Below are 27,544 nucleotides of genomic sequence, written 5' to 3'. Positions count from 1 at the left end.
CAAAAAGCATAGCATTTAAAAGCAAAGTCAACTTTATTGCCTATTCTGCAATATGAGCCAGACAGATACAGAGGAATTGAAAAAACATTTCCCTTCGACCCATAGTGAAATAAGAACAAAGGAAGAAAAGAAAAAGACAGGTTATATATACAATAAATAAATAAATAATAGTGAAAAAGTATCAACAGGACTTAGCTTTTCTGTAGATATTAATATATTATCAATTTTTTGTGCAATATATCATAATTGGAGCATTATTTTAAACAAAAACATCCTGATAATATAACTTAAATGTTCATTCATCACATTATTCTTAATTTGCAGGCATGTTCTGTCCTTGTACGGTAAAGTAAAGCTTTGTTATAGGATGAGAAAGTAAACTACAGAGCTGTTTACTGTCGGAGTGTGCAGAAGATGAGTCTTGCCACAAGAGGGATCTAAAGTAAAGCACTGCAGAGGAGAAGCAACAGAGGAAATGACCAGGACGCCTGTTAATGTATATCATGTAAAGTGTCAGCAGTTTTCACAGTTTTATGAATCTCAGTTCAATTATTTTTCTTGTTTTGTGTAGTATATGTGTGACTTTGCTTTGAAATGATCTTCTGTCTACCTGTCAATGCTGTTTATCAAAGTGTGTGGGCACCTGCTTTTATGTCTGTTATAGTTAATTAGTAGTTAGTTATTAATTTATTTATTATTCATTTATGGATCAGTTTAATCTGTGCAGCCACACTTTGTCACGACAGCACTAAAATAATATAGTGTGCATTAACCAGATAGTCTAGTAACTCATTATTTTTTGCAAAAGTATTTCAATAATAATGTGTGTGTGGGTGTGTGTGTTTGTGTGTGTGTGTGTGTGTGTGTGTGTTTGTGTGTGTTTGTGTGTGTATGTGTGTGTGTGTGTGCGTGTGTGTGCGTGTGTGCCCATGTGTGTGTGCGTGTGTGTACACGTGTGTGTATGTACGTCACGAGTGGTGATTTAGAGGTCTGGGCCCAGAATTTAATTCAATTCAAGTTAATTCAGTTTTATTTATAGACCCTAGAGGTCTTTAGGTCCTTATTGAATACTTACATTCATGTTTTACTAGTAGTAGTGTGTGTGTGTTCTCCTTCCTATGTGGCTCAAACCTGATGAAATAATAATAATAGCACTTGGTGTTCATGGAGGTAACACCTTACATGGAAAAACAGAATAGCCCCTCTGGCATGTACCTCTTAACGTTCAGTATATCTCCTCTCGAGTAGGCATGGCTCGCTATTACAGTGTGACTGCAGCCTTATAGACACCGATGACTTCTGTCTTCGCTTGGAATAACTCCCCATGGCCAAAGTTGAAAGATTATGATCTAAAACGTGAATAACTTGTGGGCTGTCCGTCTATTTTAACACCTGTTAATACATTTTGGAGTGAGGGCAGGATCCTGTTTGCTTATGATTATGATGGTTTCTAAACATCTGGAACACATATTGTGTATTTAACTGGACTAAGATTGAGGATAGTTAGCAGTGACAATCTTGGAGAAGAATCCGCATGTGCGTTATGCTGTGAAGAGAGTCCCACACTCACCAGGCCAGACCATCAGAAGCTCAGTTATCTGGCAGCTGTTCATTAGTGCATGAAGGGAAACCCAGTGTAGATACAATGGAACCATTATGTGGGGTTTTCGCGTTTTTCCCCAGAAAAACAACACCCCGAGGAGAAGAAAAACGAACAAGATAAATGATAAAGTCAGTGGGAATAGAAATACTTCACCATCTCCATAAATTATACCCAAAAAGAACAAAAAACATACTGCACAGGGTTTCACCTTTAAAAAAAACAAAAAAAACACACCTATTGTTTGTGTGCCATTTGTTTCTGTCATTATATAGTATAGCATCATTGGGGCTCTTGAAAGGCGCTATACACATTTTAGCTATTATTGTGAAATATGTACAAAAGAAAATTGCTTTCAACAGCTCAGAAATTCAAGTTATTATTTCAAACGTGACTCAGTGAAGAATCTCCTGGAGACAAATGAAAAATATGGCTTGCAGCGGTACATAAATCTCGGCGCATCACTCACAATTTTCTTTTGGTCTTGAGACATGTGCTAGTTATTGTTGCGTGACAGTTTTTTGGGTCAGGATACCACGTCAAACTCTGAGTCCAACATCCAGAGCACCAATTGCGGCGGCCCGAGAATACAAACAGCTTCATAACAGCGAAGGCATCCACTGCGGTATGCATGATTTTGATTATGGAGGTCATGTTTCAGAGCTCAGTTTGCATGGAGGAAGTCCTTGAGGCATAATTGCTACGAGGAAGCCCCTGTTGGCCTCTTTGTTCCCTCTACGTTATTTTCAAAATGCGCATATCCTGTTGCCTTATACCCATCATAAACCCACGCAGTGTTATACATGCCAGATTTATTCTATCTTGCCTTCATCCCCAGAAACAAACAAGTCTTCCTATTTGGAAATACTATCCTAACTCCGGGGCTGCTATTTTAAAATTAGTTTGTGGTCTCTGTAAACAACATATCCGCTAACATAATAGAGGTACTGATATTACATTTTGACATAAGGTCCCTTGGAGACTCTTATCATTTAGTCAACTGGAATAAAATCTAATTACCACAAACTATCTACCACACATTGAACCTTGAGCTTTGAGGTCACTGGACGTTTATGGCCGCGGGGCAGTGGCCTCCCAAGTTGGTTTTCCAACCTGGCTGTTCCGCACATGTTTTCTTACAGATGCATGGAAGGTGCTTTCGACTGGTCTAAATGTTAGACGAGTCTTAATTTTGCTCTTCTTCCGATGCAAGTTAGACAGCTTCACAGAAATAAAGACAAAAATCGCTACCCTACAGGTTGACTGAGAACTGAGAGTTTTGTTTCCATGGATACAATCAGTGACACCAGCTGACCGTTATGGGCAGATTATGAGACAATGGACACCTGGGCACAGAGATGCAAAGGACTCACCACCTCTGCTACATACAAGCAAAACCCACTTGTAAAGTTGTTTACCCTCTTTTTGCAGCACTGTAATTATTTTGGAATTTTATTGGTGTTATTTCTGTTTCCGAGTTAGTTAGTGTCTCTTTTTTGTGTGTTTAGCCATTTTGTGTGTCTTTGTATTTGCTTTGTCTCTTTTTGATTCAAGATTCAAGATTCAATTCAAGATTGTTTCTCCGTAGTGACTTTGCACCTCTTTGAAGTTATTTTGTGTCTATATGTAGTTGCTTTGTGTCTTTTTGAAGTAATTTTGTGTCTCTTTGTAGTGGCTTTGTTTCTCTTTATAGTCATTTTGTGTTTCTTTGTAGTCACCGTGCACCTCTTTGTATTTTTCTTGTTGAGGTCATTTTGCATCTTTTTGTAGTTATTTTGCGTCTCTTTGTAGATGTTATGTGTCTTTTTGGAGTTGTTTTATGTTACGATTATGTTATTTTGCATCTATTTGTGGTCGGCATGTATCTTCAAGTGACATATTGCAGATTTGGGGCAGTTCAGTAATGAATCCATGCTGCTGACAATTGGTACCAAATGACAAAAATGGGGGAAACATGACATTTGGCCGTTTACTAACAGTGTTATATTGTAATAAAATGTCGTTGTTTGTCAATGTTTTTTTTTTGCTGGAGTGGTTAATCGACACAATTGCTCGATCAACCATGTCTTAATTTACCCAGAATCCATTGCAAATTAGTCAAACAAGGATGAGACAGCTTTGAACGACAGATGGATTTGACGCTATCTGAAGTCTGACATTTAGTTTAACTTGAGTCATAGTAAAAGTCCTTCTTTGTGAAAGCAGCCTGGATGCCTCTAGATCTGTTTGATATCGACCTGCATACGATCTATTCCAGGATTATTAAGAAGGGCACGGATTCCACTAAGCAACGCACACTGTCTATGATGATGAGTTAAAAAGTGCTTGACAAGACAAAAATGTAAAATGGCAAACAATTATTTTGGCGTTGTCAAAGCAAGAGGCATTTAATGGATAATCGCCAGACACAGTATTTTATGCTTGTCAAATAAATCTACCAGGCAGCTTCAAAGGAGAGGTTGAGGCTTCAGTGGGTTTGTACCACTCATTCATTTTCCCTCCCTGCTTATACCGCTCCATCCACATTGCAATTCGATTGATTTGCTTAAAACATTGATTAAAAGTGTATTTTTAACGTAAATCAACAAAACTTTAAAGAGCTTCTCAGATCTTAATTTACTGTTAACATTCAATCTCTCTAATCGAAGTCCTGAAACCTTTCCTGAAATAGTTATTTTAAGTTTTTAAGAATTAATTAAGACTTATATAACTACAACCTTTTTTGAAGCATTTCTCCATTTTAGAAAGTAATATAACTCAATATAAGAAAAGGACTTTATGAAGAAGGGATTCTTGCGGTGAAGTAGATAACTACACATTTCAAAGGAGCACATGAAATCCTCCTGGGAAAAGTTAGAAAAAACATGGGGTCATCTTTGTTCGTATTGTAAAAACAGACAAAGGGAATTCAGCTACTATACATTTCATTTAGTTCTTCAAACATTTTTAATCTGTCGATGATTGAGATGTGCAACTTGACTTTATCTTAATATAAATCTGCACCTGACCTCCCCTTTTCCTCAACATTATTGAAAAATAACAAAGAAAGGTTCAAAACATACAGGTCCAACAAAAACGACTGGAGTTCATGTCCATTACATCGCTTTCTCCTGCTGTGGCTGTATTTCTAGTCTCCAGGGTTTTTTTTTAATCTCCTCTCTAGAAGCCATACATGATGCCGTGAAACCGAGTATATTATTTTCCCAGTGTATCAGGTTACGCCTAAGGGGGTCACATATTGTGTCAGAGAGCAGTCTCAACCTGCCACAAAATGTATCCCCACTCTATAATAAACAAACTTTTCCTTACCACCCAGGTTTTCTTTTGTGAGTACTTTGGATTACGACAAAAACGGTGGGAGTATCAGACAGCAATCTCAAAGTGCTCTGAAACGTTACCCTCTATACAATGAACAAAAGGGCACAAATATGTCCTTGATCAACACTTCCTAAAGATGTGGATGAACTGGATACAGCATTTCGGGTGTTCATTCTAAAGAAAGCTGCTCAGTGTTGCATAACGCCATAAAAGTTAAACTGCTGCGTATAAAAATTATCCAGATGAACAGCGCTGCTTCATTAAGGGGCCCATAAAGTAATAACAACTTCTGCTGGCCAGGCCGGCTAACTCTAGGGATCCGTCCCACCCAGGTCACCAATAATTTGAGTTATTGCCCGAGGGCAGACGTTTCAGGTCTCTGAATGCTCGGACTAACAGACTTAAGAACAGTTTTTATCCACAACACCGCAAATACCTTTACCTATGATGGTACATGAAGCTCAGGGTCTCTGCAATCTACTGTTTTTTGTTTTGTCTCCTCAAGCTGCTACGGTGTGTGTGTGTGTGTGTGTGTGTGTGTGTGTGTGTGTGTGTGTGTGTGTGTGTGTGTGTGTGTGTGTGTGTGTGTGTGTGTGTGTGTGTGTGTGTGTGTGTGTCGTTTTAAATGTGTCTTTTAAAGGTCTAGCCTATTATTTGATGCTTTTAATGTTAAATTATTTCTGCACTTTAAGGGATTGTACTGTAAATTGTGTTGTACTGGTATAATGACAATAAAGACAATTCTATTCTCTGGTTTTGCACTCTGCTAACTTTAATGGAAATTAAATTATTGAATCATGCGGATAGAATTTACCGTGCTCTACATTGTCTTTACTGAATACATTGTCTGTTTGAGCCAGTTTAACTTAAAGTTTCAAATGTGAGTAAACTCAGTTTGAAGCATCACTACTGTTGCCATGGTTACCACGTTTCCATAGCTGGCATCCACCTTGTTTTGGGCCCCATGTGCATGAAGGGCATTGCTCAGGGAGACAAGCTACTGTACCCCAGTAAACACTGTGTAGTCCTTCTGCTTCAGCTCAATCGCCTCATGGGACCTCAAGTGGGGGCTGAAACACTTTCTCCCTCATCAAAAGAGCTCAGCTGAAGATGAACAGCCATGTCAAAGTCCATGATGGTTCTCTCCTACACTATTATCATTGAGTCCATCCTTACCTCCTCCATAACTGTCTGCTACCACCACAAAAGACAACTGCCGCCTGCAGCTCATCATTCACACGGAAGAAGGTGATTAGAAGCAATCTGCCGTCCCTCTGGGACCCGTATGCCTCCAGGGTCATGGAGGAGAAAGATTACGGTTGACCCCTCCCAACCCAATCACAAACTCTTTAATCCACTCTTCTCTGGCAGGAGGCTGTGGCCCCTCAGGACCAAAACCTCATGCCACATGAAAAGTTTCTTTCTGACTGTAGTCATTAAGGGTCTCAATTACACCATGGACAGCTGTCTCTATGCTATGCACATCCTGTACTATTATCCCTGCACAGTGCACATATTCTACTGTAAACTTTTACACATGTGCTTATCAATACTTTGCATATCTCATCATCATTTTTGTAAGCCTGTAGAGTTTACGTTGGTCAACGAACAGGACCCTTGACTGTAAGTTACTCCACCAAGTACAATAATGTAGTGCAAGTTTGAAATGCTTGTTTGACAGCTCCTCGAACGAGAAATACAGCCACAGCCGGAGAGAGTGATCCAGTGAACATGAATTCCAGTAGTTTTTGTTGGACCTGTGTGCTTTCTTTGTCATTGCCCCATATCGCTGAAGTCTTGAAGTCTTTTCACATTTCTAGTTTTGTAGACAGTAATTGCAAGGTGAGACTAAAGAAAGGTGGTGAAGGGCTGACATGCATTAAAACGCCAAAGCTGGAATTGAACCCATGACTGTCGCACATTGTAATTTGAGCCATAGTCCATCTTTCCTACCATACAATAACTTATAATTCATTTTTTACAGAATGCATTGGAAAAGAAAGACTGAGCTGTGCATGTCAGTGATCATCCTAGCGTAGGTTACTATTATGAATTAGCTTTGCCAGACAAACTGAACAACCTTCTGTGGCTGTCTGCATATTTTAAGGCAAGCGTGATTTCACTTATTTTACTACATGGTTTTAGTACATGTTTGTATTGTTTTTTTGCATGTTTTTGAATGAAAGCTACAGTTTAGCAGGGACGCCCTGACATGGAGGGCCTAACGCTAAGGGCAAGTCTGGTGCGGGCCGCCTGCAGTGATTCCAGCTCTTACAGCATATCTTAAAGTTTATGCACTTAAATGTTACTTTCAGAAAGGTTTGTGTCTCTCTGATCACCCTGTCGCAGGCACTTGTTGCCTTCGTCCCCTAAAATTCAGACTCTGGGAACTGCAGGATTGGACAGCCTGTCAAGGACATTTTGAGCCGGCATATCAAATAGTTGCCAGGAACCTAAGTTTATTCCTTATAGGGTCGTTTCCAAAGGCAGGGCCAAGGAAAACAACTGTCAGGCTAAGGAAGAAAATGCAATCACTGAGAGAAAGCCTATTACTGTATGTGTTATTGGTGCAGGCTACCATAAAATAACGCTCGACTGAGGGAAACAAAAGTTTAGCCTACCTCGCAGAGCCGCTGAATTCTCACGATATCACACAAAACAAACCATCTGAGTCAGATGAAGTGAAAGTAAGTGTTAGGAAGGATCCCTCCAAAAAGTCGCTGGGTAAACTCAACAGATTTTTTTTGGGGGGGGGGGGGGGGGGGGGGGGGTGCAGGGGCAGGCCTACCTCAAAAGAGGTAAAAAATAACCATCCAGGGCGCTCAAAACATGTACCCTTCTTCCCTCTAAATAAATGTTACCCAACGAGGTCCGCGGTTGGAAGGCGGAATTGCGCTACCTTTTTAATTGTCGATGATTTTGTTTTTTGGTCAAGGTCTCATTCTGTAATGGATTTGTTGTTGAGATGTACATGAAAAAAACATCCCGGAACATGTGTGATGTTTTTAGTATGCAGAAAAGATTTGAACAACGAGCAGAAAATCGTCATCTAGTGTCTCAAGATCGTAGTCGCAACAACAAAAAATATTAAAAGCACTCAGGTTGCCAGGTTGGTCAGACCGGGCCCAGTAGCCTACAGGAGACCGGAGTCTGTTTGAGCCTGTTTGAACCCCTCCCCTCCAGAAAATCGCACCATAAAAACAAATATTGCAGAGTAGTTTGACTGACAGTTAGCGTTAGCCGTTACAGCTAAGTAAACATGAAAGTTAGCTTACAGATCAAGGAGAAACATAGCTATTTGGGTGTGTGTTTTAATGCCGTTGAACTCCTTTATCTCAGTCCATGGAGTGAATGCTTGGCCTATACTGACTCTGGTTTTTGCCCGTCTCCGCTCACTCAGCTGCTGGGACAAGTAAGCAGCTGCAGGATCGGCAAACTCCATTTCACCAGTGCCAGCATACAGTAGCTGCACCAAACAACAGACACATTTAAAAAAAATATATCAATTCAATAAATTAAATTTATTTGATTAAGTCAATTTAATTGATTGTTTATTTTTTATTTTAATTCATTATTATTTATAAAAAAAATTATGTCAAAGCAAAAAATTAAATTTACCTTTTAAAAAAGATATTCAACCTTTAAATACATATTTTACACAAATAAAGACATTTGCACCATACATTGATGCAGAAAATGCACAAATTGATGCATAAAAATGAACCAAAATGCGGGGAAATTAAATATTTGACGCAGTTTGACCCCTGTTATAATGTGCAGAAAATACAAATAAAATTTTAATCTCCTCCGAGACTGAGCTGTTGTCTGTTGCCAGGGCAACACTCATCTCCTGCCGTGCGTGGAGCGCGTCACGTGGAGGCTCCGTGTCTGTCGATCGGCACCCACCCTGCTGTTGGAGGCAGAGAGAGAGAGAGGAAACCCGAGGGTGAGGCTTTAAAGGAGGAGAAGCAGGCTGCGTGAGTGGAAGAGCATTTCCCCCTGCAGCACCTGACAGTCTGGGATCCATATTTCTTTTTTTTTCTTTTTTATGTGAGGCTGATTTCCTTCAACAGATCTCATCTCACCATCATCATGGGGAAGATCACCGGCGCACACTTGTTGTGCTTCTTCCTGCTCGCCTTCCCGCTGTCCTGGGCAGAGGACAAGAAGAAAGGTGTGAGGACCACTGAGAATAACACAGGTGATGTCCAACCTCTTTCTATTTGGGATGTTTATGAAGCATTCGAGAGGATTTGATTTGGTTTTGCTGCGCCTTGAGTCGCAAAAACATAAAAAAAAAGGATTTTAAAAGGAACAAAGGCAAGTTTAGTTGCACAATTCAACACTGTTTTAAAATAACATTAGAAGCATTGGAAAGAAACACATCAATAAAAATAATAAAACAAAAATAAAACATTTGAAATGCTGAATTGAGTGACACAACATAAAGCATGACTACATGATGACAGGATAGAAAAGTATGTATGGCTGATGTTGGTTCTCCATAGCCTATAGTGCACTAAATGTTATTTTTAGTCAATATTATTATCAAATGTAGTAAAAAAAATACATAAAAATATAGGCTATTTTTATAAAAAATTATAATTGTTATTCTGTATATGAGAGGTTTTGCAACTGATCTTTTTAAAATTCCCTGCTAATGCAAACGTTTCCGATAAATCCTGTCAAACTCAAGTTATCAACACCCTGTGTCTTTGAGGACCTGGGTATGTTGGACCCTGTTGCTTTCCAGCTTTTATTGTAGGCCATTTCCACAGAACAGTTAAACCAGTAAAATCCACGACAACATCTGGGTAATGTCTCCCATTTAAAGTATTATCTCTGTCTTTTGACCAATCTTGAACAACGGACAGCTGACAGATGTTTGTCACAGCTTTAATGAACTAAACTATGGGTTTTATTTTGCTTTGATTCAGTTTCTTTTCTTTGATGAGAGAGTTGCAGCACAGTATGAGCAGGACATGTGCAGAGTCTGTTACAATTAAAAACCACGTCCATCAATCTGACCGCAAAGACGACAGTAGTACGCTGGAGTTTAAAATTAGAGAACAAATAATAAATACAGGTTTATTCTGAAATACTGTTATTTGTTACTGTTCAGAATTTGACAGAATATCCGCTGTGGCTTTACCACTTCTGTTCTCGCATGTTTTTTATTAAATAAACAAGGCTCTTCAACAAAAAACCTTGTGAAAAACAGTGAGAACACGTTCAGATACCTCCAGTTATTGGTGTTAATCTGGCATCTGGTGACAATTTACTTAATTGTTGTAAACACGCTTTTTATCAGCAGTTCCTTGAAGCTAAAATTATTGGAACAATATAATATACAGCCCAGAGTTCAGATCTAAACCCCATAGAGAATCTTTTGTGAATCCTTGGTGACACAGACTTAGACTTAGACTTCTATTTATTGATCCTTTGGGATGAATCCCGCAAGGAAATAGAGTTTCCAGCAGCTTACAAAAACACAAGGGAGGTATAAAAAATACAGTATAGGATAACCAACAAACTCTTAGCTAAATAAATACAGAAAGTATCAAAAACAATAAACAGTAAGCAATAAACTCCAAGTCAAATATATATGAGGTAGATGTAAGAATACAGGTTTCTGTCTAATTTTGCTCGTTGTTTTTTAACAAAATAAAGGTTTTTTTGTTGAAGTGCCTTGGTTATTTAAAAAAAAAAAACATGCAAGTACAGCAGTGATTTAGCGACAGCGGATATTCTATTGAATTCTGAACAGTAAAAAATAACAATATTTCAAGATAAAACAAGTTTTAATACTCTGTTCTCTAATTTTGATCACCACTGTGTACTAACAAGAGTGTGACTTACTGTAAGTTGCAAATTGATCCATTTCAAGTTTTTATGAGAAAAATGGCACAAGCTTATAGTCTGTGATAAAAATGTACTAACCAAATAATTGAGCACACGTGCTACTTTACCCCTCACATTTACAGCCTTCATATGGTCTTTGTTTTAAATCTTTTATATGCTTTATGTGGGGTTTTTTCCAATTGCTTCCAACTTGCCTTGCCTTTGGGTCAGTTCGACCCGCATACACAGAGGCACACAGACACACAGGCACACACACACACACACTAAAACACACACCAACATAACTTTACACGTTTATAATGTAAGGTTAGAGAAGCTGTTTGCTCTCATTGTCCCACACTCTTGACCCTATGTGTCCACCTCAACCACAAAAAAACAAATCACACTTCCATTGTTAATTGTGTTCTAGCAGAGACTGATTGTATTTATTAAACATATACTATGTTATTTCTATTGTTTTAAAATTGAGATGAGGACAGTGTTAATGGTTAATGAAGTACAATTTTATTTCAGACTTGTTTTTAAAACCCCAAATATGTCCCGGGTCAATCTGGCCCGAGGGATACCAGATGGTCACAACAGTGACGACCATACAAGGGTTGAGCCTGCTTGTTGACAAACCTTTAACAGTATTAGAAACATATGCTCCAACCAAGTTTGGGATGTTTTGGTAGTTATCACGGTAATAGCTTGCAACTGCAACTGCTCTGGAGAGAACCAGAGGGGCAACATTTTTATATTTATAAATTAAAAACCAAAAGACCTAACGCTGAACATACTGAACTATTTGGGGCCAAAAGGGCAAATAAAAGATCGAAAAATACATGTTTTTTTAATTAAATGCCAATACATTGTTTGGTAAATGTACATAAACATAATTATGAGGTTTCAGTATGAAGGATTGAATTTAATAAACACAGTCAAGACTATTTATGGTTAATTTTTGTTTTGACTCTCCTGTAAAGATGGTCAAATGTCACTTATGCCGCTCTGGTTCCCACCCCTCGATATCAGCACTCTGGAGCGATGTTGTGGAACTTTCACAATGTCAAACCAAAATACACGTGTCTTTCTTCAAATCTGCCAGTTAAGTTTTGTGCAGCCAGCATCAGACTGTAGTAAAATAACCACAGAACAGTGCTTACATGCAGGCGTGTTGGGGACTGACACAAAGCCGGCCGGCGAAAAGCTGCCAATCACTTGAAACGTATCACTCTGTGATGTGGAAAAGTTGTACTTAAAGGTTGAATATGGAGAAGGAGCAGAACAACGCCATCTAGTGTCTCAAAATAGTAGTCACAACAACAAAAAATAATTCCAGCAGTCGGGTTGCCAGGTTTGTTGAGTGTGTCAAGCGATCAGCCTGCGCCAAGCGATCATCATACAGGTTAACGACTAATTTCGACTAATCAATTAATTTTGCAGTATTTATTGTTAGCCAGTGTTCAACTGGAAGTCTTTCTTTGCCATTAGCCGTTACCAGTAAACATGGAAGTGAGCTTACAGATCAACGTAGCCATTTCAATGCCGTTGAACTCCTTTATCTCAGTCCATTGAGTGAATGCTTGGCCTATACTGACTCTGGTTTTTGCCCGTCTCCGCTCACTCAGCTGCTGGGACAAATAAGCAGCTGCAGGATCGGCAAACTCCATTTCACCAGTGCCAGCCTACAGTAGCTGCACCCAACAACAGACAACCCTGGCAACCTGCAATGCCGGCCGCTATTGGCTGGTACAATGTAAACAGATAGTCGTTGTCAAACCCGTCAAAAAAAATTAGGAAAAGCAATACTTTTCTTTTGTACCCCTCAAAACCCCCCAATGGGTGTATTAAAATATATATAGCTTTTAATAAAGATTCTACATATTCAACCTCTAACGATGATTCTTAGCGAAAACAAAAAAAAACCTTGAAGAGCCTCAGTTGTTCTGACTTGAATATAACGTTTAATACAAATATCTGATCAGAGACGTTCTTGGTGCAGCGTGTAGGAATAGACACTGTCAGATACAAAAGCTTGAAGAACACAAAGAACATCACATAATATAAAAAGATGTGTCAAGAACCAAGGACCGTCTTATCTGCCATGGCGCCAGAGTAATAAAACCACCTTTTGTACAGCCTTTTGGAGACATACAACAAAAACTAAAAAGACGAATGCATAAATTACACTAAGGTGCCTGATCATATTTTTCTCCAACAAACTGCAATCAGGCGTGTTGGGGACCGACACACTGAACACAGCTCCACAGAAAGCTGAGAATAATTTATTACTCTGTTCATAACTCCCTCAGGACAATCTGTCCCTGCCAGTCTTTCACCTCGTAAACACCAGCCTCAGTGATGGCCACACGTCTTAAACTAGGCGGGCCAAACGTCCTCTGAAGCTCCACATTCTCGATTATAATATTAGGTGGATGTGGGGCTTTAATGAAGAGCAACATCATGCTGTGAAAAATTTATCTGATTCAAAGTCGCTGACAACAATAAGTCTCCTTTGAGGGAAACTCTCTACAGGTTTCCAAACAGTCAGTGCAGCATGAGGGGAAATTGAATTATGACAAAATCATTTCATTCACTTTTATTATAACATTCGTTCTGAGCCCATTCTGTTCCCGATTGCACCACAGCAAAAGAGACGTGACCATATTGTTAGTTTGTCGCCCGATCATCTTCCTATTGGGCCACATGTATAAAATAAAAAAACATCTTAGGAGGCACACTGTATATCTTGTTCCTGTTCATTTATCATGACGTACAGTATTTCCAATTTTATTGGTATGTTTACATTTTCTAATAATTGTGATGCGGATGTGATGTGATACTCAATGTACTTATAACATTGAATCCTGATCTAATGTGCCTAGCCTCCTAATAAAAATATTAACCAAAAAAAAAAAAAGAGACGTGACCATAATACCTGGCTTTGGCCATGTCATTATACATTACATAATACCTGAAAGTCTATTCAGAGCATTAACATAGCAGCAAATAACTATTTGCTTCGTAAAGATATTGGGGCGTCCTGAGCAGAAAGTGTGTGTGTTATAATCTGAGCTTCTCTGTTCTTTGTTTTGGTAGCCACTTCAGTCACGTGTGCATGTGAGTGCATGTGAGTGCACTGTTGATGTTTGATGAGGATGTGATAGCAGGTTCCAGTCCTGAGACTAGAAATTATTGATTGGGAAAACTGTTTGTTTACTGTTGGATCAGGAGTTGTTGCTTTGTAAAATAACTTTGACACAAGCAGAACATCTTGAAGTTGATGTAACAAATGTGTTAGCAAATGATTGACATACATCACACAGAACACAGACGCAGAACAACATCTGCATGCATTTGGAGTTGTGTCTCTGGCCACCTGGAGAATGTCAAGTCCAATATTCACTCTCCTTTTACCTGTGTTTGATCTTCAACACCTCCTGAGGGAAATATCTGACGCTTGAGATGCTAAATGCCTCACTGTCTTCCCCTGCTAAAACTGAGTGAGACTGAAACAAAACAGTGATGTTGAAGCTGTTAGACGTTAGAAGGCACTTAGAGTTTACTCACGATCACCATTCATACCGCGCCCAACCACGATTCACGGCTAAAGTGGAGTCCGTAGTGCTCTAGTGAGTGGAGCTAAGGCAGGAATGGTCTGTAGCTCTGTCACAACAAAAGACTCTGCTGACAAAAGTCTTTTTTTTGTTTCTTTGTTAAAGTTTTAACTTGAGGTCAGTACACCGTGACACTATTGTTATCAGGTTATCATTTAATCGAACCACACTCCTATCTTTAATAACATCTTAGATCGCACCTTCAATGAATGGCTTATTTTGAAACTTTTTTCATATATAAGGCGCACCACATTATAAGGCGCATAGAATAGACGCCACAGTCGAGGCTGGGGTTACGTTAAGGACCTTGCCTTCAGTCGAATAGTGATTGTACGGACACTTCTACTTGCTGCTCTCTGTTCAACAACCCACTGTTCGAGTTTGTCCTCCAACTGTAGCCATCTCGCTCTGTTCCCTCAGAGACTCTGTTTAGTTTTCTTTACTTGGCGCAGGTCATCTTGTTGCTTCCTCCACTTCTGCACCATTGATTGGTTCATGTTCAACTCTCTGGCTGCTGCTCTATTCCTGTGTTCTACTGCGTGACTAATCGCCTTGAGTTTTAACTCTGCGTTGTAAGCGTGTCTCTTAATAGGAGCCATTTTTTTGTCTTTACACAAACACAAATGGAAATGAAACTGCACCAACGCGCAGTCATATCTTAACATGCACCGCGCGTTACTTCTTCTACGGGGGAAAATAGAGTCGGCGCCTGCTTACCGTAGTTGCGAGACCTGTTGTGGCTCAATATTGGTCATTTAAAAGGAGCACCGGACTATAAGGCGCACTGTCGGCTTTTGAGAAATTTGAAGGTTTTTAGGTACGCCTTATAGTGCGGAAGATACCGTAATTAAAGAAATCCACAATGACATTCTTAATAGTAAAAGGAACAAGTGTCTGTTTTAAAATCGAATAGCTTGACTAGATATTTATTGCAGACATCTGTAATAACTTCTTCTTGTCAAAAATAACATTTGAGATATCCGCAATGCCATTCTTCTTAGGACAAATTACATCACTTTCATGTGCATTGGTTTCAACTGCAATAGTATTCTTACTGGGAAAATCAAAAACATCGAAAACCCAATTATTAGTCATTTTAGTTTCAAATATCCAAAAACAATTCCAGATATCCATTTATCCATATAATCATATTGAAAATGTTATTACGGATATCCACAACTGACCAGTAAAAACTGCAATTTCAGGTATTTTTGATTAGAAAAAAATGTATATTATTAAGTGTACAGTAAAAAGGAGCAGCTTTTTGTCCTTTTTATGTTAAAACGGCATCAACAGATATCAACAATACATTTGTGGATATCCGTAATTACATTGTTTCTAGTGGTAATTCTGATTGCAGATATCTGGAATTGCATAATGTAAATTGTGGATATCTGTAATGACATTTCTACAAAATATGCTTTTGGATATCTGTAATCTATGATTTTTTTAATTTTTGATATCTGAAATTGAAATTTCGACTAGTAACAGTTGGATTGTACATATCGGACTACAAACTGACTAAGAAGAATAGAAGTATATCTACAATATACACGTTAGAAGGGCATGAAGAATGTGAGTGGAAAAGGGAGCATTTCATCTAATTGGAGAAGACAGATGTTGTTCCTCAGAAAAGGCTGTATTTCAAAAGTAAAGATATCTAACAGGTGAAAATACAACAGGTGTCTGGACCCGCGCCTTCACAGTCACCTGCAGGAGGTGAAACATCTGGCCAAAAGGTGACAAAAACTGTTAAGCTGGATTGGACGGGAAGGTGCAGCAGCTACCAGGGGCAGATAAAAAGGATTTTTGATTTATTGCCTTTTGTGAACGTGCAAAGCACACAATACTATGAGTCGAATTTCCCAGTGTCTGAGATGGTGGTTTGACATTGATTTAGGTTGTGATGATCTGAAGAACGGCCAGCAGAGAGGAGGTGTAAAAAATAATAAATTTGATTCCCACTGGAACGCTGACAATCCTTGCATTATTTCATTCTATGAGCTGCTATTGCTTCAAAGCAAACACAAAGTGTACCTATCTGAGATGATCTAGCACGGTGAATAAATTTACTGGGAACAAAGAAGCAGAAGTTATTGTGGTTCTCAGTGCTGTTTGGCAGTTTGGAGCTGCAGTTTGAAGCTGTCTTCAGTTCAAGCTGGAGCTGGAAATGATGGAGCATGATGGAAAGCTCACAGGCCCAGGTTTGAAGTTATGCAAGTAAGGTCCATTGTTACTTGAAAACACAAATACTGAAAAACATACCCATTGATAATATTGTACACATGCAGCTTCTGTTGTTCTGCTCTGAGCTGAACTGGCAGCGGTCCAACTTTTCTAAATTCATCACTACCAACATGGGTTTGAGGGGAGGCATTTGTTAACCTGCAGGGGGAAGAGTTCAAGAGTTCACCCAGGTCATTAGTACTCATCCTCTGGGAACCCTGAATGTCTGTGAAACTACTGGTTGTGGAGATATTTTTTATATAGCAGTAGCAAATTGTAGCGATTGCAGACCTGTCAACTAGAAATGTAATGCTTTTGACATAAGCTACTGAAAAATGGGTGTCACTTCCTCCAAAACACATTTGAGCCCTTCAAATGTGAGTAAAAATAGTTTCCATCTGATTCTCATTTATCAAGCAAGAATGCAAGCGAGGAGACGTAGACTTCCACTCCAAGAGTATCCGCCTGCCAACAGGCTTATAAATGTTGCAGAAAGATATGATGAAGGTGAGATCATTAAGTAAACAGTAAACACAATGAGTTCAATTGCTGTTTTGGGAATATTTGATTGAGTGTTAAAAACCTTTAGGTTGTTACATCCTAAATCAAAGATTAAAGCCATAAAGGCATAGACTCTTCCAGTCGTTTGTACTCAGAGGAGGCCTTACAAAAGCCAACCCAACTGATCACTAAAGGACATAAACATCTATGGAAGGATGCCCATTATATACCGTTTATATAATAGAAATAATACAAGTAAACAAGACGCTTTTTATTTGCGTGAGACCAGAGTTTAGTAGGTGTCAAGAGAGTGTGGTGAGGGTTGTTTTTAGAAACTTAATTGACCACCGCTGAAAAAAACATTAAAATGTATTCTTCCGTTATCTCCAACTCTAGCTTGGAGCCAAGCCAAGACCAGACGCCTGTTTGCGAGGCGAAAGATTTCTCAACCGCAGCAAAGTCACACTGTAAGCATTATTTATTCCTCATAAAATGCCTTTCCATGTCATGTTATGCCACTGTATGCTCACTAACTCCTCAGTAAAGCATGCTTACTTGAAATGACACGGGTAATGACAAGGGTTTGGCTTATTTTATAGGGCAACTGGCAGTCTTAAGTTTTTCATTTGTTGCACTTGTGTGTGAGTCTTTCTGAATTGGTGAGCTTTAATCCAAAGGGTCTCTCTAGCAATTTTAACTATTTTGACATTTGGTTATGAGATAAATTCTTGACCATGCACGATTGCTGGATTCTCAAAACCCATTTTGTCAGGCTCACAACCGCAGGAAGAGTGCCGCCCTGCCCCTTTCCAAACCATTTCCAGCGATGGCTTCTCAGTTTGTTCTGACAGATATTCTGACATTCCAGGTTAATACATGATCTCCCATTTCAGAAAAACAAGTCAAGCATCATGACCCCTGCACGCCGCTGTGGCCGCCTGATGGAAAGCTGCTCTGCCCACACACTGTGCTGCGACCCCTGCGCCTCCTGCCGCTGCCGGCTCTTCAACACCATCTGTAACTGCTGGAGGATCAACCCTCTGTGCTTAAAGAAGACATAGATGAAGCACAAATGCACACATGAGCACAGCACCTGGACATGCAGTCAAAATGATAAATACACACAGAGAAATGCATATAGAGTGTCCTCTGGCTCATGGGTGCAGTTCATAAAATATTATTTTAAAAGCATTTGAAAAATGTATTAAAAAAATAAAATTCTTTCCATTGCCTGTGGCTTCGACCCCTGAGTGAAGGAGAGATAGGGATGAAAAAGTGAAGTCTGTGTGAAGCCTGGGGGATGAATAAGAATGTTTACAGAGTATACAAATACCCAAAATAACTGTAACAAAGTTTAAGTGACATTATGCTCTTTCATGTATGCAGACAATCACATGTAAACTGTGCATTGTGCCTTGGGTATTTCCCACACTATTACTGCTTTTGAATATCTTTATCAGTTCTGCTTGCCTGCCATTTTTAAAAAACTGTTTACATTAGAACATACATTTATTTGCCATACTAAAATAAATGGGTGTATTATGTTTTTGTTTTATTTTTGACTGTCATCAACAGTGAAGGGAATAGAGAATCGACTCATGCCTATGGACATTTCCTCCTACACACCTGTCAGCAGGAAATTAAAGGTGTGCATGAGCCTTCACAGCCAAGCCATCGGCCGCTAAAAACCTGATTTTTCTGTTCTTATGTAAAAAAAAAAAAATGTATATGCATTGGAGAGCAGACACATTTAGATCCCAAAATGTGGAATTATTCATTATTCACATGCCAGTTTATGAGTTAATATTTTTGCCAATGTAAAATAAAGCAGTTTTGCATCTCTTAAATCGAATCCAGGCAATGTGTGGCTTTTCCTTTGTCTGCTACTTTTTTGTTAATTTCTTGATTGATAATCTATTTCAGAGATTATCACATGTTCAGTGCCTCAAGTCCTCAAAAGCATTGAAGGAGTTCAAGACACCAAAAAGTAAAGTATTAATGTAAAGAGCATCGTACTGTATGTATGTATGATGGAGCAACCCATATATTTCATAGCTGAACACATGTAGCCTTCTCTGTCTGGTTAAGTCATACTAAGTGCGTAAATCAAAAATACAGACAGATAAGAAAGGTCATGGATTATGTATACCATACATGTATACCATACATTTCTCCACAGGAGATATGATAAATTGCAAAAAGGTTCTGTATGAACCACGTTTTGTGTGCTGCTGACACATACAAAAAAAAACCTATATTCTGAGATTGATTACCCATAAATAACCTGAGCATTTTGTGATGTAGGAGCAGTTTAGTTAGTTTCATTCCTTCAGTTCCTGCACAGTAGAGTACACAGAAAACGAGTTCTTAACCTGTGTAGCCTGACTGAACATACTAGAGAGCAGGAACTGAGACAGCAGACACTTTCAGGGCAGCTGTGGAATTTTATTGGTGCCAAAGAGGAAGGAAAAATAACTGCATGAATGTTAGTCAGAGAGGGAACAATGCAGAAGTTACTGTAAAAAAACAAGACACACATTTATTCAGGGAAACATCACTTAAACTGCACACAAGCTTGTTAATAGCTCACTTGGCATCATGGCAGAGCTCAGTTTCAACGTGGATCACGGTTATCTGGAGGGTCTGGTTCGTGGAATGAAGGCCGGTATCCTGACTCGCACTGACTATCACAATCTGGCCCAGTGTGACACACTTGAGGGTAAGAATATCGTATCACACTGTCTTTTTGGACACATTTTAGTTTTTGCCAAGTCTAGGGGTGGTGGGGTTATGTATGAAGTACTTGTCCATAGTCAGTGTATTTAGATGGCGGTTGGCACGCCCCCAGTTTGGTGAAGCAAGGATGACAGGCACAGAAGCAAAGCAAAGTGGACCAGGGAACAGCTAAATCAGTATCAGTTAAAGTGTATGCCACATTTACAATTTGACAGCTCTGTTTAAAGAAACGACTGGAATTATACCGATGTAAAGAAGATTTAATTGACAAGGAAAACAAGAGGAAACATGGGAAGAGGGGAGGAGTTCAATCAATTAAAAGAAAAGCAGAGGAGATATTATTAGTATGGCTTAGATTTATATAGCATCATTCTCAGCGCTCAAGGCAGACTGACGGAAGCCATTCATCGCCTAGGGCCCCTCCAATCACCTCCTCAATCATACAGCAGTCAGACACGTTCACACAAGGCAAGGGGCAGGACGGGGATCGAACCGCTGACCCTTCGGACATTGGCCAACTTGCTGTACAAACTGAGCCCCAAGTTGTAATACAGAGAAGTGTAGCCTTCTCTGAGACCTGGCTTAATGATACTGTTCCAAACAGATGGATTAAGTATTGTATGCTCGGACTGCTGCAGCGAGACTACAGTATAGACTGTATAAAAAATGGACATAGCCTCTCCGTCAAGGCCCGTTTTCTCAACTTGATCCAATCGCACTCGCCTCTCGGAACGCCATCTTTAACTCTGCCTCATTTCCTCTTACCAAAAAAGGGCATTGATGTGACGTTTGGGGGAGGGTGATATTTCAATCTTGCTGACGTATACTGGAGTAGCCACATTAGCACCAACCCTCAGTGTTGTCATGGAGATATGACCTGAACATAGAGACTACAATGTTTTTTTGTACCAGGCCTTAAACAGGTTTAATTATGCTGTGAAAACGGCCTGTTTAACATGGGGGACAATGAGAAACTGCTCTATTGTGCAAACTACTCCTAGTGGACACTCGGAGAACTGCAGTTTTTGGGACTTCTGCATTAAATCAACTAGGAACCACTCCTCTGGTGGGGTCTTCAATAAGGACAAGGAAAACGAAGGTAAATAAATGACAGATGGTGCAGAAAAACAGTGATAAGAAAAAAGATCTGCACTCCTGGTATTGAACTTTTTTCAGTTTCTCTTTGACCTCCTATCTTCCACGTGAATTCCCACAAGAAATTTCACTGTTGTTTACGTACATCCAAAAGCAGACACAAACAAGGCAGCAGACATTATTTTTTAATATCACTCAAGAATTTTATTTTTATAGAGTTTATAATTTATATTAATCTTAAAAAATCCCCAGTATGTCAACTGTCCAACACGAAAAAAGAAGACCTTTGACTTATGCTACGGTTCCATTTCCAATGCATAACACAGTCCTTCTTAGACCAACACCGACAAACAGGTTTTGAAAGTTGTTAAGCATGTGGAAAAGCAGATCCAGCTGTGGGATGAGGACACTGTTGAGATGCTAAAAGCGTGCCTGGAGTGTACATTTTTAGCTGACCTGCATGAACTGACTGAGGTTATCTCAGACTACATAGACTTTGTGTGAGGGCGGTCATTCCAACTAAGACCATCATGGTGTACCCAAACAACAAACCGTGGGTGACGAAAGAACTAAAAGACATACTAATCGAGAAAAAGATTTGCTTCAGGAAACTTACAAAACAGAAAAGACATGCAAGGGAAAGTCAATAAGGAAATCTATCAGGTCAGGCCTCAGTATAGGGACAAGGTACAGAGTACCCTGACTGCGGGAAATTCAAGGGCAGCATGGACCGGTATAAAGCTGATGGCCAATGACGGGATGGAGAGCACATTGATCATCAAGGAGGAGACATTCAGCGAGTGTTTGAAAGGACCAACACAAGGAAGAGGGAAAGGACAACTTCGGACGCAGAGTGCCGAAGCACTGTGCAGCTCAACTAAGTGGAATTTTATGTTCCCTCTTCCAGCGCTTGCTTGACACTCAGGTAGTTCCACTACTTTTGAAAACAGCAATTGTAACCCCCTCATACCTAAGTGCCCCATCCCTCCTCATCCAGGATCATAAAAAACGTCATTAACTCTTGTAAACATGCTCTTGAAAACACATGCTCTGGTTTTAGTAGCAGATTTTTCATCAGCATTAAATACAATCCACTCACAAGTCAACTTCCAGCCAAATCCAACACTTATTAAATGGATCCTGGACTTCCTGTGTGAGTGGCCACAAAGTAAGGGGAGGGAACACATTATCTGGGGTCCGTTTCACTTCAATTGGGACACCACAAGGCAGTGTTTTTTCAGCACTGCTATACATGTTATACACTGACTGTTGTCACAGTAGTTACCCGGGACGTCATATAACTAAATTTGCAGATGATACTGCAGTGGTTAGCCTACTGGAACAAGATGAAAATGGTCCAGTATTGCAGGAATTTATGACTGGTGCGTGTGACGCCTCCCACTTGAATTTAAATACGTCCAAGACCAACGAGCTGGTCTTCGATTTTAGACGTGGGGCTCCTTCACCCACTCGATCTCTGATAAGAGGAGAGGAGATAGATATGCTCACAGAATATAAATATCTCGGCCTTATCATAGACAGTAAATTATCCTGGGATTAGTGTGCTAATGCTGTTTTTAGAAAGTGCCCACAACGGTTGTATTTCCTCAGGAAGCTCAATTATTTTAATGTGGATAACAACATTTTAACTGTCTTTTATAAGTCCTTTATTGAGAGTATCCTGTCTTACTGTATCTTATGCTGGTATGGATATTCAAAAGTCACCCGTTAAAACAAATTAGGGAAGATTGTTAAAATGTCATCAAAAATCACTGGAACACCACAAGGAGACATGTATCAACTAAATCCTACTAGATTAACACAGAAAAAAAGATAAGGTTTGCATGGACACAACTCATCCACTTTCAGTAGTAGCATACTAGCAGTAGCCTTGTGTATATTTATTACACAAAGCCTTTAGGGAACATTGCAATAACAGACACTTGTTTGTTTTACTGTATTATATTTGTGTGTATGTAAATGTAAGTGTCTGAATCAATATCTGTATCTATTGTGTGTCAATGTGTCTGTGCTGTAAACCAAATCGCCTCTCCAGGACATTAAAGATTTCTACCTACCTACCCAAAGGAATGCTTTACCCTTTTTAATCCAGGTCTGTCTAATGGAAAATGTGCAAGTCTCAGAGGAATGGAGCATCGGAGATGAAATCTGCCAGACGACACATTTCAACAGAGCGTCGTTATTATAATTCGTATATAATCTCTAATGCTCCATTCCTCTGTGACTTCCGCTATGGATATGGGCCAAACACCATTAATGTGAACACAAAGCCCCCATTACCATGACACAGAGCTAGATTAAAATCAGCAAAATATCTCTTTAAGTTATTCAGGGGGAACTGAAGCCACTCACACACAAAGCAACCAGACTTCTTGACAAAAACAGTAATTATACCTCCCTAGGCTACCGCTGCCTCCATCAGTTAGTTTGTAATATTGTGTGACTGGTGTTTTAAAGGGTTATGAACAAACTGAACCGATGTGAATGTTAAATGTGAAAGTCAGACGCCAGTGACTGCTGTTCTTAGACATGTAGCCCATTTCAATTCTTGACATCTCCCTGGTGTTTGTAGTTAATCATCATCAGCTGTGTTTTGCAAGTTGGTCAAGAGTCAGACAGAGCCATGTGTGAATTACTATTTGATGATTCACTTCTTCCAAACCTAACAGCATGTGGCTGGGGTTGATTTGTGTGCTTGCTTTGGGAGCGGAGATGCACAAGCGTAGCCATGAGGATGAAAAGAGGATTTGTGAACTAAACCTGTATCCTTTGATCTCTTCTCCTCAGACATGAAGCTGCACCTGCAGAGCACAGAATACGGTAAGATGCTGTCCTCGTCTGAAGAGGACCTTACTGTGTCTCTGGTGGACAACAAGCTGAAGGAGAACCTGGTGACTGAATTCAACTGCCTTCGCTCCAACGCCCTGCCTCCTCTATCTACCTTCCTGGACTATATAACGTATGCTACATTTACTAAATTATAAATTACACCGAGATCACATTTTATTTCCTGTTGTTATCTATCCTTTTTTTCTTGCTCATCTCTAAAGGAAAACCATGGTTAAGGTGTATAACCCCCTTTCTATTATAAAGTAGTCCAACATTCAAAGTTAACAGTTTAATAGTTTCTAAAAAATAAAGGCACATTTGTGTGTGAATAATTCCTTAATAAAAGGGGCGCCATGCAGACAAATAAAGAGAAATCCATTTAAGGTGTTTTCTGTGTTGCCGTAGCTACAGCTACATGATCGACAACGTGGTGATGCTGATCACCGGGGCCCTGAAACAGAGAGATGTGGCAGAGCTCCTCCCGCGGTGTCACCCACTGGGAGCTTTTGACCAAATGGCAGCAGTGGGCATCGCTCGTACCCCGACTGAGCTCTACACAGCCATCCTGGTGGACACACCACTAGGTAGATCCATCAAATAATCAGTGCTAACCAGAGACGGTAAACTTTTGTGGGACCCTTTACGTTTGCTTCTGAAAACATTTTATGTGACAAATAGGAAACACAGTAACAGAATATCTAGTCACGTTTGAACAGCCCGGCCTAGTTTGAAAGTTTGATCTGAGTTTCGTGAGACTGCTATTGCCACTACTAATCATTGATCATGTTTGCCATCATAATTATTATCATTTTCATATTCTATCACCTTAGCTGTGCTTGTTTCTACTATGCTGCTGTATTAACTGCCATAACAAATAAGTCATACTCACATTACTATAGATATTATTATAGTTACTGTTACTTTTTGGTTGCTTGCATCTCTGGAAGTGTGTCTGTCTCTCTGTCTTTTGTCTGTCTTTGTCTCTCTCTGTCCATCTGTCCGTCTTTTCTCTCTTTCTCTCTCCTTTTCTTCCTCCCCAACCAGTCAAGACAGATGGCCGTCCTCCACAGAGCTGGGTCTGTTCCACGTTCCTGCCTGTTAAAGGGAAGGTTTTTGTTGCCAGCATACTCTACGGGGAAATTGTCGGGTCTATGTAAATCATAAATAAGTCATAGAGTGTGGTCTTTACCTACTCTGTAAAGTGTCCTCAGATAACTTTTGTTATGATTTGGCACTATAAATAAAATTGAATTGAATTGGAAAACTTCTCTGAATGGACCTGCACACTGGACAGTGACACTGTCAGTCATCATCTCAAACCAAAGTTATTATGATCTAAAATATGTTTAAAATCAAACACTTGATGGTAGGACATCCGTTCCTTTTAGAGAGGGGATACATTTTGGAGCTTTGTAACTGAAAATCACAGAAAATACAGCCTGAAAGAATGTGTTCCCCTATAACTTTTCCTAGGAGTGAAGACACTTCTCCATATTTACCAATTTTACAATTTATAATCTGAAATATGTGCAAAAGTAAACACTTGATGGTAGGACATCATCTGTGTGGCCTATCAATATAACATTTTATCCTTGGTTATTTGATATTTATTGAATATGAAGCTTTGTATGCTCATGATATGTTTTCTCTTGCGTATGTAATGTTTTTTTTTTTCAGTTTCACACAGATTATTGGGAAGGTTATGATTTGAGATGGTTTTTATTAAACTGAATGTGTGATTGGGCTGGAAACTGTCAATCCGATCTGTGATCTTTTAAAACTGGTCTGTCCGGGCCTTTAGCAAGTCCGAATTTTGACTTCACTTGCATGCTTTTATTTTATCATCCATATTGAAGTTCTACGAGATTAAAACAGAAGTGATATTTAATGCAGACCAATGATACAAACTGATGCCCCTGTGTTGCTGTGTCATAGCTCAGTTTTTCCAGGATGCTGTATCAGAGTCCAACCTGGATGAAATGGAAGCGGAGATCCTCAGGAACAAACTGTTTAAGGTGAATACAGGGTGACATTCGATGGCACGACTACTGGCACGACTACTGGCACGACTACTATAATGTACCATGATGCCTGTGTTTGATCATGTGTGTGTCTTCATATGAATTCTGGGGGCGTTAAGGTTTACTACTGTGGCTCAAGTTTTACAATACTGTGCTTAACCTCTTTGATCAAGGCGAGGGTTTTAACCGACGTATAACATTTTTCATGGTATGGTTAATTTTTTTTTTCTTCAAAGGCATATTTAGAGTCTTTCCACTCTTTCTGCAAGAACACTGGTGGTTCCACGAAAGATGTAATGTGTCCTGTCCTGGAGGTACTGTGACCTTTTCTGATGCATGGGGTCAGATTTGCTGTTAAAGTTTTACGTACTATTTAAGATTTCCTGCTAAAAAGGCTGTGTATGTATGTATGTGTGTGTGTGTGTGTGTGCGTGCTGCAGTTTGAGGCCGACAGGCGGGCCTTCATCATCACAGTGAACTCCTTCGGGACAGACCTCAGCTGTGCAGACAGGAGTGCGTTGTATCCAACTTGTGGCAAACTCTACCCTGAAGGGCTGCAGCTGCTGGCCAAGGCAGAGGATCACGAGCAGGTCAAAGCAGTGGCCGACTGTTACCCAGTGAGTCAGGTCACATTTCTGATCCTGAGGACTCCTTAACAAGTGCTGCTGTGTTGTTACTGCAGTTTACTTAAGTCACTTAGTCACTACTTATGTATATCTGAACCATCCTGCAGGTGTTTAAAATCATATTTGAAGACCCGGAGCCAGGATCAGGTTTCACAACTCTGGAAGACAGATTCTTTGAACAAGAGGTGATCTAACCGTCTGCCATGTTCTTCATTAGGGAGGGCAGTGCCCCATGAAACTTATGTAACCTCCATCTGATTTCTGTTGAACTTTTCAAGCTACACATTTCACCTTAAAATTCAGTTACTGTAGTTTCTTTCAATGATTTCTACAGACCATTTGACAAAAGTCGACCAGGGGGTGGATTTTCTTTCTTCCTTTTTTTTTTAACATTTCTGCAAAAGCTGAAACAGTAAACAGTGCAAACACAATGAAACCATATTCTAAACTTGATTCACATGTACACTGTATAGCTTAATTAAATCTAAACCCGTCTTCCTGACTTCAATCAACTCCCTTCCTCCATGTTTTCTCAGGTGAAGCTGAACACACTGGCTTTCATGCAGCAGTTCCACTTTGGAGTATTTTACTCCTACATCAAACTAAAGGAGCAGGAGAGTCGCAACATCGTCTGGATCGCTGAGTGTGTCACACAGAGACAGAAGTCCAAGATACACAACTACATACCCATCTTCCAGGGAACAAATTAACTGAGCAATGAGGAGAAATACACACAAACATTTAACATACAGTTGTAATAAATGCACTTAAAAACACATTTGTTGATCTCTTTATGATCCAAGTTTGGTTGTGAGGATTAGTTAACAAGTCAGTCAGTCACAAATATTTTCAGTGTTTGTACTACAGACCACAGAAAATACAAAAAATGAGGCCTTGTGATTAATAATACAGTACTTGCTGTGGTTAGTACGTTCACATTCACATCACTGGCACAATATCTGCATATCTACACAGGACAGAAGTGCACATAACACGAGGTGCAATAACGTGTAATTATGCAACAGAGTACATAATGTAATAAGAAATATGATGTAGCACAAACAGTGGTATGAAAGAGTACATTTGTCAGTTTTAGCAGCTAACAGAGGT

At 39.6% G+C, this 27,544-nt stretch overlaps 2 protein-coding genes across 2 annotated transcripts; both read left to right on the top strand.

Annotated features, from left to right (window-relative positions):
* The first annotated feature begins 8,913 nt into the window (after positions 1-8,913).
* asip2b (agouti signaling protein, nonagouti homolog (mouse) 2b) lies at positions 8,914-18,885 on the top strand. Its single transcript, XM_083928128.1, has 3 exons — positions 8,914-9,119; positions 17,503-17,573; positions 18,000-18,885. The coding sequence occupies exons 1-3, from the start codon at positions 9,011-9,013 to the stop codon at positions 18,165-18,167; spliced, it is 348 nt and encodes a 115-aa protein (XP_083784254.1). The 5' UTR covers positions 8,914-9,010; the 3' UTR covers positions 18,168-18,885.
* Positions 18,886-19,696: 811 nt separating this feature from the next.
* LOC310958280 (V-type proton ATPase subunit d 1-like) lies at positions 19,697-27,144 on the top strand (the record flags this gene model as incomplete). The annotated part of the gene is made up of 8 exons (XM_083929142.1): positions 19,697-19,825; positions 23,746-23,917; positions 24,193-24,371; positions 25,723-25,802; positions 26,045-26,122; positions 26,249-26,425; positions 26,542-26,619; positions 26,971-27,144. The coding sequence occupies exons 1-8, from the start codon at positions 19,705-19,707 to the stop codon at positions 27,142-27,144; spliced, it is 1,059 nt and encodes a 352-aa protein (XP_083785268.1). The 5' UTR covers positions 19,697-19,704.
* Between the last annotated feature and the right edge of the window lie 400 nt (positions 27,145-27,544).

This window comes from Echiichthys vipera, assembly GCF_963691815.1.
Source record: "Echiichthys vipera genome assembly, chromosome: 15".
Classification (NCBI taxonomy): domain Eukaryota; kingdom Metazoa; phylum Chordata; class Actinopteri; order Perciformes; family Trachinidae; genus Echiichthys; species Echiichthys vipera.
The sequence above is the reverse complement of the archived record's forward strand: the minus strand, read 5'-3'. Positions and strand labels throughout refer to the sequence as shown.